This window comes from Petaurus breviceps, unplaced genomic scaffold (genome assembly GCF_028583685.1).
Source record: "Petaurus breviceps papuanus isolate PSGF00001 unplaced genomic scaffold, PetGlider_PUasm1.0 90760, whole genome shotgun sequence".
Classification (NCBI taxonomy): domain Eukaryota; kingdom Metazoa; phylum Chordata; class Mammalia; order Diprotodontia; family Petauridae; genus Petaurus; species Petaurus breviceps.
In genome coordinates, this window is record NW_027187338.1 from 7,959,216 (window position 1) to 7,969,316 (window position 10,101).

General features: G+C 47.2%; 1 protein-coding gene across 2 annotated transcripts in view; it reads left to right on the plus strand.

Moving 5' to 3' along the window:
* MFSD2A (MFSD2 lysolipid transporter A, lysophospholipid) overlaps window positions 1-10,101 on the plus strand; it is a 35,114-nt gene that overhangs the window by 14,080 nt on the left and 10,933 nt on the right. For both annotated transcript variants that reach the window (XM_069068034.1, XM_069068035.1), the window contains exon 3: window positions 7,430-7,554. In XM_069068034.1, coding sequence (XP_068924135.1) covers window positions 7,430-7,554 — 125 coding nt within the window. The remainder of the gene's footprint in view (window positions 1-7,429; window positions 7,555-10,101) is intronic.

Sequence of the window (10,101 nt, forward strand, 5' to 3'; positions counted from 1 at the left end):
GAGAGCACAGGGTGTTAGAGCTGGGAGGGGCCTGAGAGCATGTGTTAGAGCTGGGAGGGGCCAGAGAACAGAGGGTGTTAGAGATGGGAAGGATCTATAGTAGAATGTCAGAGCCAGGAGGGACAACGAACCTAGATTGTCTAAGATGTTACATGTCTACTGACATGGAGAATTGAGATCCAAAGACCTTAAGTGAGTTGTCTAAGGTCGTAAAGTCAGTTAATGACTTAGCCTTCTTTCCAGTGCTGATTTCAAAATATCTATAACTTTATATATGTTGTCTCATTTGATTCTCACAACAACCTTGGGAGGTAGATGTTGTTAATACCTCCATTCTAAAGAGAAGGAAACAGACTGATCAGGGTTAAGTGACTTGCCTAGTCACATAGCCAGTTAGTATCTGGTTCAAACTCAGGTCTTTCGGAGTCCTATATGCTTGGCAATTGGAAGACCCTAGCCCCTCAAGAATAATGTGAGAGAGGGGTTCCTGGCCCTGGGCTATACTTGTTCTGAAGGTAGACACAGACAAAGATGGGAGTGGAGGTGGAGAGAGAATGGGTGACTGAGAGTGGTTCCTCCCTCCCACTGCCATTGGTGAAAGGAAGCAGGAGTTGTAAAGGAGTAGGGATAAGTGTGGGCCTGGAGAGGAAGGGTCAGCAGAGGGAAGCCTGCTTGTTAGTAGTGGTTGATCAATTTGTTCCAAGAAGAGATGGGCACACTATATCCCTGGCTTAGGGGCAAGCAGGGGCCTTGGCATAGGTTTTTCAGAGAGTGGCTGTTAAGTGTAATGGGGAGGGTTGAGTTTGATCCCTTTCTCCCCACTGGAGGTGGGGGGAAGAGGCTGGGAACTGGAGTGCTGAAGCTCTGAGAGGGCAGCAGTGCCTGAGCCCATCCGGATTGCGTTTGGTGCCAGGCCCAACCTAGCCTATCCTCCATGCTTCTGGCAGGGGGCACTGCCTCTTCTGGGAATACTTATTCTTCTGAGGAAAGGCAGAATGTGAGACTGAACTGATTTCCCCACATTTCTCTTTATCCCCACAATCTCTTTAAGGTGATGGGACGTTGCTTGGGGAATGACTGATCCTTTTTTTCCCAAGCAGAGGAAGTCATAGGAATCTCTCTACTTCAGAACCCCACTTAAACAGGCAGATAACTTTTTCTTAAAAATGCTTTCTTTGCAGTGCCTCTTGGGCCTGTGTTTCAGATAGGAAACTGAAGCAGAGAGAGGAAAGAAGGGAGGGAAGGAAGGGAGGGAAGGAAGGAAGGAAGGAAGGAAGGAAGGAAGGAAGGAAGGAAGGAAGGGAGGAAGGGAGGAAGGAAGGGAGGGAGGGCCCAGCCAAGCCAAGCTGAAGTGTATTCAGCAAAGATTTATTGAACCCCTAGGGGTAGGACAAACAGAAAGATTAAGTCCTGCCCTCAGGGAGTTCATAGCCTAGCAATTCATTTTCGAACTTCAGGTGGCAATCAGCTGTTTACAGAATCTGGAGAACCTGGAGGCTGAGCCTCAACCAGAGACAGCTAGGAGAGGGAGGGGCTCATGACAACTCCATTTGCTGTGGTGATTTAACATTTACAGTGGATTCTTTTCCTCAATAGACCTTGGATAGGATTATTAGTCAAATTCTAAAAGTGAAGAAAGCTGAGATGGGAGGAAAAACACTTGGCTCAGGGTCACACAGCTGGAAGGGTCAGATCTAGAATGACCGATCCCTGCCCCATTCCCCAGAACTTTAATCTCCCAGCCTGCTGTCCTTCTACTATGACCTAGTCAGTATTTATTAAGCATCTTCTTAGAAGGTAAGCACTGTGCTATGCCCTGGGTATACAAAGGCAAGACAGAAGCAATCTTTGACCTCTAGTATTTCCATACTATTCGGGGGAAACTACCAGTTTGATATGAAGTAAATGTCAGATATGTACAAGCTAATTTAAGGAGGAGGCTCTAGCCCCGGTGGGAAGAGCAAGGAAGACCGCCTCAAAGAGGTGGCATTGGAAATGAGCTTTGGAAGAAATAAAACATTCTTTTTTCAACTGGGTGATGGAGTGGAAGGACAAACAATCACCACCACCCGGTGCAGTGGATGGAGTGCTGAGACCCAGAGTCAGGAAGACTCATCTTCCTGAGTTCAAATCCAGCCTCAGACACTTCGTAGCTGTGTGACCCTGGGCAAGTCACTTAACTCTGTTTGCCTCATCTTGAAAATGAACGGGAGAAGGAAATGACAGACCACTCCAGTATCTTTGTCAAGAAAATCTCATGAAGAGTTGGAAATGACTAAAAAGAGTGCTGACTCTAAAGCACAGATAAGGCTTTGACAGATAAGAATGGGAGAAGGAATTCCAAGCCTTGGGAATATCTATGTGAGCTGAGATGGGAAAGCATAGGGATTGTAGAGGGGCCACTGTTGGGGTTGGAATGTTACCCTAACTTTTAAAGAGTGACAGATGATAATAGTCGTAATCGTGACTGCTAACAGGTTTGGCAAAGAAAGCATCTTTGATTGGATACTCACAGTAGCCCTGGAGTGTAGGAGTTGTTATTATCCCCGTTCTACTGAGGCTGAAGAAGTTGGGATTGCTTTGGGTCACACAGCTAAGAAGTCCATGACCAGCACTTGAACTCAGGTCTTCCTATTTCCAGGTTTAGTGTTCTATTCATTGTGCAATCTTGCTGCTGTTCACTTGTGTCCAACTCTTGGCAAAGACACTGGAGTGGTCTGCCATTTCCTTCTCCAGCTCATTTTACAGATGAGGAACTGAGGCAAACAGGGTCACATAACTAGTAAATGGTAAGTTGTTCAATTTAAAATCAGGAAGAGAAGTCTTCCTGACTCCAGGCCCAGGGCTCTATCCACTGAGCCAACTAGCTGTCCCCACTGTGCTACCTAGCTAAGGCTTAGGAAGGCTGGAAGGATAGGCTAGTACTCCCTCCCCGTCCTTCCCCAGCCACTTCCAGCAAAAAGTGAAACACACAAAAACCCAAGAAATATAAAAGTGGAAAAAATATGCTTTGATCTACATTCAGAGTTCATCAGCTCTCTCTGAAGATGGATGAGATTTTTCATCATGGGCCCCTTGCAATGATTTCAGCTCCCACGTCCCCCCTTCCCCTCCCCCCCCCATCCTCCACTAGTGTGTGATCCTAGGCAGTTCCATAACTGATTCCTTCATTTTCTTCTGTTGTCCCAATCATGGGAGTGGTGAGGGGTTGTTGGAAGGAGGGAATTCCCACACTTGTGATGGAGAGAATTCCTCCACCTGTGAAGAGAATTCCCACATCAGGAATTCTCTCATGCTGTCCATAAAGTGTAAGAAATGGTTACTACCATGCAGGAACAGTCCAGGTGGGAAAAAGAAAAACCAAGTCATAATTACTATAATTATAACCAGTAAAAGCTCTCATTTCTGTAACAGGGTTTTCTTAAGGATTCGTTTTTTTTAAGGTTTTCATCCCTGTAGTGGAAGGGGTGGTAGAAATATTTTTTTTCCATTCTTCAGATGAAGGAACTTGGACTCAAAGAAGGGAGTGATTTCCCCAAACTCACAGAGCTAACCAGCGCTTTGAAACCATGACCTCAGGCCAGGACAGGTTAGGCCCTGACTATGAGGGCTATAAGAGGATAGAGAAGGAAGAGATCACTGTGAGTTCCTGGGAGGGTTTCCTGGAAAAGGTGGGACTTGAATGTGTTAGACTTTGAAGAGCAGATGTGATTTTAGAGAATGATAAAGAAGGGAAAGCCAAAGCCTGGAGTTAGCAGGGAAAGTTCCGGGACAGTAAGGACCAATCAGCTTGGCTGGAGTACAAGGTATCATTTGGATTTGAAGAGTTGACAAGCTTTTCTCAATCAGTTCTATGGCCTGGGATTCAGGGGTGGGGAACTTGCAACCTCAAGGTCACATGTGGCCCTCTAGATCCTCAAGTGTAGCCCTTTGACTTAATCCAAGGGCCACATTTGAGGACCTAGAGAGCCATATGTGACCTTGAGGCTGCAGGTTCCCCACCTGCATTGTGTTCTACTTGGAAAGACTGCTCAGGTAGGACCAGGTCAGAGGACCTTGAATACCAGGTTGTGGGAGCTATTGAAGGTTTTTAGTAGGGGAGTTGATGAGTTCCAAATTCTTCTTTAGTAAGCCTTACACTAGTTCATAATCCATACTGCTTTGGTGTAGAGAAACCAGTTAGAAGGCCATGCAGTATAATAGAAAGATCCCTAGGCCTATTTAGGCAGTATTGAGGTAGTACATCTTGCCTGGAGTCAGGAAGACTTGAGTTAAAATCAGACACTAGCTGTGTGACTGTTAGCAAGTCACTTAACCTCTGTCTGTCTCAGTTTCCTTAACTGTAAAATAAGGATAATAGCACCTACTTCCCAAGGTTGTTGTGAAGCTCAAATAAGACAGTATTTGTAAATGAGTCTTCCCTTCCACTTCCCCTATTTTTCTGAAGAAATACCTACCTCTTATGCCACCCACCTCTCCTGGCTGGTGTGAGGAAAATGCTTTGTAAACCATAAAATTCCATAGAGTCATTTTAGTAATTTTAAGTAAAGTGTTAGGAGAGTCAGAAAGCTTCATTAGATTTAGATCATTAGAAGCATAGATTTAGAGCTGGAAGGAATCTCAGAGGCCAATCCCCTAATTTTATAGAGGAACAACTGAGCTCCAGAATTGACTTGCCTAGGGTCTCACAGTCAGTGGCAGAACCTGGGTCTGAACTTAGCAAATTCAGTGCCTTATCCACTGACTTCCTTTAATGGCTGTATGTCCTTCAGGATGTCTCTGATACTGGGAGCTTTAGTTTCCTATTCTGTAAAATGGGGATAATAATACTTGTTCTGCCTATTTTGTTTGGGGTGGGTATATCTTGGCAGAGCTGGGAAAGAGAGCCATGCTGACAGCTTTAGACTGGCCAAATCCAAGGCAACTACCTAGGATTGTTACTTACAGAGCCCGAGCCTGTGTGCATTGGTATAGGAAGTTTCTTCAGTAAGAATTTCCTGAGCCTATTGATCCCCAGTTTCATTACCTCCATTCCCTAACACACAAGGCTGTCTGGAAAAATGGAATTTAGGTTCTGTGAAGGTGATTTCCAGCTCTAAAGTTATATGTTAGTATGAGCTGGCAGGGGTATGCTGGAGCCAGCTCAAACTGTCTCTTAGAGTTGATTGTTAAATTTCCAAACTGACCTTTTATACTTTGGAAATTGGTAAACGGCCCAAATCAATGTTTGATTTATTAGCTAGTTGATTGTCTAAGTTTTAGAAAGATGGAGAAATGTTAGTGAAGCAAATGAAACTTAGAAGTATTTCAAGCCAACTGTGTTGCTCCCTAGCTCCCAGAGCTGCTTGTTAAACATTTGTTAACACCCCCTTGAATGTGATGCTGTGTATTAGAGAGGATAGATTTCCTTTGAATAAATCTTTTCAAGAGCAGAAATTATTTCTTTTTTTGACTTTGTATCTTTGGTGCCTAACACAGTGCCTGGCATATAGTATATACTTGTTGACTAATTGAATTAGGAGTTATAGACCTGGATTTGAAGCTCAGCTCTGCCACTTAGTCCCTGTGTGGAATTAGGCCCATCATCTTATCTCTCTGGGCCTCAACTGTAAAATTATGAGGTTGGGTAAGGGGACCTTTATGATCTCTTCCCACTCTACATTTATACCCTATTATGATTACTCCTCTTAATCAATCAACAATCATTTTTTCTTATTCATAGTAGTACCAGTGGGTTTGCTAGGTGGTGCAGATAGGTCTTCCTGATTCCAGGCCTGGTGTTCTGAGTTCTAATGTGACCTCAGACACTTACTAGCTGTGTGGCCCTGGTTATGTCACTTAACCTTGTTTGCCTCATTTTCCTTATCTGTAAAATGAGCTGGAGAAGGAAATGGCAAACCACTTCAGTATCTTTGTCAAGAAAACCCCAAATGGGGTCTCAAAGAGTCAGAAACAGCTCAACAACAACAAAAATAGTGCCAGTCTAGGTCAGATCTGGTGAAGCCTATGGGCCCCTTCTCAAAATGATGTTTTTAAATAATTGAAGGCGATGGTAAATTGCAGTTAGAGGTTAGTGAAAAGAAAGTTCATAAACTGAGTTCATAGCCACTGGCTATCCCCCACTGCCTCTAGTCTCACAGGACAGTCTGTATACCTGTTGCCTGTGCTTATGAGCCAAGTTCCAAGGTTAGAGGGGTCATAGTGGGAGAACATGACCCAGGAGCTGGGCCTGGGGCTGACCTGGGCTTGACCTAAGCAGTTGGGGGGGTGGTCACCCCAGCCTAGGACCTGTATCACCAATCCTTGGCCTCCCCTTTGCTTATTCACAAGGAGCTCCTGGTCATTCCCCTGTGGTTGGCATAGGAGCCCAGTTAGGATGCCCTCTTCTAAGCAGACTGGGCATGGTGCCTGGGGCTTAGGCCCTACTGATTTCCCTTTCTTGCTTACTTGACTATGAACTCAGTCTATGAACTGAAATCTATGTATGAACCCCAGTCAGAACCCTTGGTCTAGAGGGGTGATCTATGATCAGGGCCTAGACCAGAGTGCTAGCTGTAAGAATGGGGATAGAAAGGAGTAATGTTACCGAGGTAAAATGTAGAAGATTTGCTGATGCAAATTTGATTGACTACAGGGAATGAAGGAAAGGTAAGCCTGCTGAGATTTCTAGGCTGAGGGCTGGTGTGGCCGTCTGTGTCATCACACAGGCCTGGGCCTGGTGCTCAGCTTGAAAGTCTATACCTAGACAGACAGAGAGGAGTTCCTGGGTTTTCTAGATGGGAAAACAGAGACTTGGAGGGGTCATGTGACTTATCCAAGATCATATGAGGAGTCAGTGAACTTAGAACCCTGGCCTTTACATTTGAAATCTAATCCTCTTTCCTGAAAACCAGGCCAAGACTTTTTATCTCAAGCCACGGCCCCGTTCTTTGTTGATGGTGAGCACATCAGGGCAGGGCTATCCAAAGACAACAGATAAGCTGGATGTCTGTTTCTATGAGATGGCAAGGTAGTAAGTGATCTACCATTGTGACTTTAGATATGTCATTGTCCCCTCTGGTCCTCAGTTTCCCCATCTGTAAAGTGAGAGCATTGGACTAGATCAGGAGTTCTTCACCTGGGGTCTGTGAACTTATTTTATTAAAAAAAAATTTGACAAATCATATTTCAATATAATTGGTTTCCTTATTAACCTATGAATTTTATTTTATGTATTTAAAAACATGATTCTGAGAGGGGCCCAAAGACTTCACCAGACTATCAAAGGGGTCATAATATAAAAAGAGTTGAGAACTCTCTCTGAGACCTTTTAACAGCTTTCTGTGATTGCCTTTAGATTGTTTGATATAGGGAAGACCCTCAGGCTTAGGGTGGTCACTTGGCCTCAGTTCTTTCCTTTCTCATCATCTCTCTCCCAACCTTGTGCCAGGTGGACCCCTTCTCTGCTTCCATCATTCTGTTTGTGGGCCGTGCCTGGGATGCCATCACTGACCCCTTGGTAGGATTTTGCATCAGCAAATCTTCCTGGAGTCGCCTGGGACGCCTGATGCCCTGGTAAGAAAAAAACACCCTAGACGGCCCTCTGCCCTGTCACTTCTAGCCCGGGCTTCCCTCCCCAGTATTTAAGTTGGTGCCCTTTCCCCCACTGGCTCTAGTCTCACAGGACAGTCTGCATACATGTTACCTGTGCTGATGAGCCAAGTTCCAAGGTTACAGGTGTCATAGTAGGGGAACATGACGCAGGAGCTGGACCTGGGGCTGACCTAGGCCTGACCTAAGCAGTTGGGGGGGTGGTCACCCCAGCCTAGGACCTGTATCACCAATCCCTGCCCTTCCCTTTGCTTATCCACAAGGAGCTCCTGGTCATTCCCCTGTGGTTGGCATAGGAGTCCAGCCAGGATGTCCTCTTCCAAGCAGACTGGGCATGGTGCCTGGGTCTTAGGCCTTACTGACTTGGCTAGCAGTCTAAGGCCTGTCCTCCAGGCATGTACCCCAGTATCATCTGGGGAAATATCCTCTGCCCCAAATAATATTTAGATTAAAAATTTTCCAATTCTTATTCCTGGGGCATTCCTGAGTCCCATAAGGGACGGAGCCCAAGTGCTCTGGTCTTTTTCTCCCCAGAGTCCCCTGGCCTCCTGTGATATGAAGGGGAGGGGGAGACCTACTTTGCTAAGCTCTCTTCATAGGCTTAGAGAGACTTTGGTCTTGGAGAAGAGGTCCCTTTCTGCCCAGGTTCTTCCCCTCCTTACCAACCCCACCTGCTCCTTTTTGCTTGTCGACCAGTATGCAGCAAAGTCCTGGGAAGCTGGGGTTGGTGCCAGGGGTGAAGGACCTGACTGCAGCCTTCAGGGTTTTTTCCAGCCCCCAGAATTTTTCTGAAAGAGCTTTAATCTATTGCCTGATTGTTTGAGAAATGGAGGAGGGAGGTGGCAAAGAACAGGGCGTGGACATCCTACACCAGGGGATGGCCTGGATAGATGCAGAGGAGTGGCAGGAACCCTAGATATGGTATCAGAGGGCCTGAGTTCAAATGTTGTCTCTGATATTTAGCACCTTTATCACCTTGGGCAAACATTTCCCCTCCTTGGGCCTTGGTTTCCTTCTCTCTGAAAAAGAGGGGTTTGGACTAGGTTAAATTTTAGTCCTTTCAGGCTCTAAAACCCTATGATCCTCGAATGCACAGACTGTCAGAAGGGGTGGGGGTGGGGGGTATGGTTCCCTACAGGACATCCTGCCTGGAGCTTGGGGGGGGGGGGGGGCGGGAATGCAGGGTGTGCCTCCTGTTTGGTTGGGCCTGCTGGCTCCTGGGACCCCCCACCTAGCCCTCCTGCCTTCAAAGGTCTGGCCAGCCCTTCCCACCCCTTGCCTGGCTTCCTTTCCCAAGCAGTTGCCCCAACTCTGGGCCAGATCCTGAGGCCAAGAGTCTTTGATCCAGATCCCCCCGGGATGAGTACACTTTGGGGGCGTTTATTTTTCTTATAGTGGTCATTCTTCACCTGCTTCCTCTGCCCCCTCCTCCCCGACTTCATGTCCTCCCAGGCTCTGGCCTAGCCTGGGGCTGGGAGGGGGAGTCAAGAGGTCTGATTTGGGGCTGAAAATCCCACCTCCTAGCTGTGGGACCTTAGACAAGTCACTTCCCTTGTGGAAGTCTTACTTTACTTGTGCCTAAGAGGAAAGGGTTATGCTCAGTGATCTCGTCCCTTCTAGCTCAAGAAATCCCTTGATCCAGTGATTTGGCCAGGCTGGGTCTGGGCCAGGGCCAGGGCTGGGCTAGAACTGAGGAGGGGGCACTGGTAGAGGGAGATAGGGAAGCCGGCTTAGAGCCGGATTGGCCAAGATTCAGGATGGGCCGGTAAGAAGGAGGTGTGGTTTAGCCCCTAGGCATCTCCCCACCCAGCCCAGCCAATGGTGAGACAGGGTGTGTCAGGGGCTGGTCCCCAAGCTGGGCGAGGTCAGGGGTTACTCCCAGTCAAACTCCTGCCTCTGTGGCTGAGGTTGAAGCCCTGCCAACCAGCCAGAGGCTCCTGCTTGCTCTGGGCTCTCTCCATATCCCTGGAAGGAGTTCGGGTGGATACTTGCAAAAGGGGGAAGGGAGGGGACAGGGTGTGGAAGGGAATGAGTGCCAGCCTCAGCCCATGCCCAGGAAGAAGCCTGGGGACTGCCCTGCTCTTCTGCTCTGCGTCATACCCAGAGCCTTGAGAACTATCCCTTGTTGGTCCTAAAGATGGGCTGGTTCCTCCCTAAGCGGCAAGCTGGGTCCTTTCTGGATGGTTCCCATGGCACATGGCACCCTTTCCCCTCCTCCCCACACTAAGACAATTCTTTAGTGCTTTCAGGTTTGGAGAAAGCTTTCCTGCTCTGCCCCTCACCTAGCTAGGTGATCCTTCCCTTCCCCTGAATTACTCTTGTAGATGTTGTCTTCATGGTGTCTTCCCAAATGGAATGGAAACTCCCTGAGGGCAGGAACTGTTTCCTTTTTGTCTTTGTATTCTCAGCACCTCAAACAGTGCCTAACAGTAGCCACAATAGTAGTAGTGGTGGTAGTAGTAGTGGTGGTAGTAGTAGTGGTGGTGGTGGTGGTAGTGGTGGTGGTGGTGG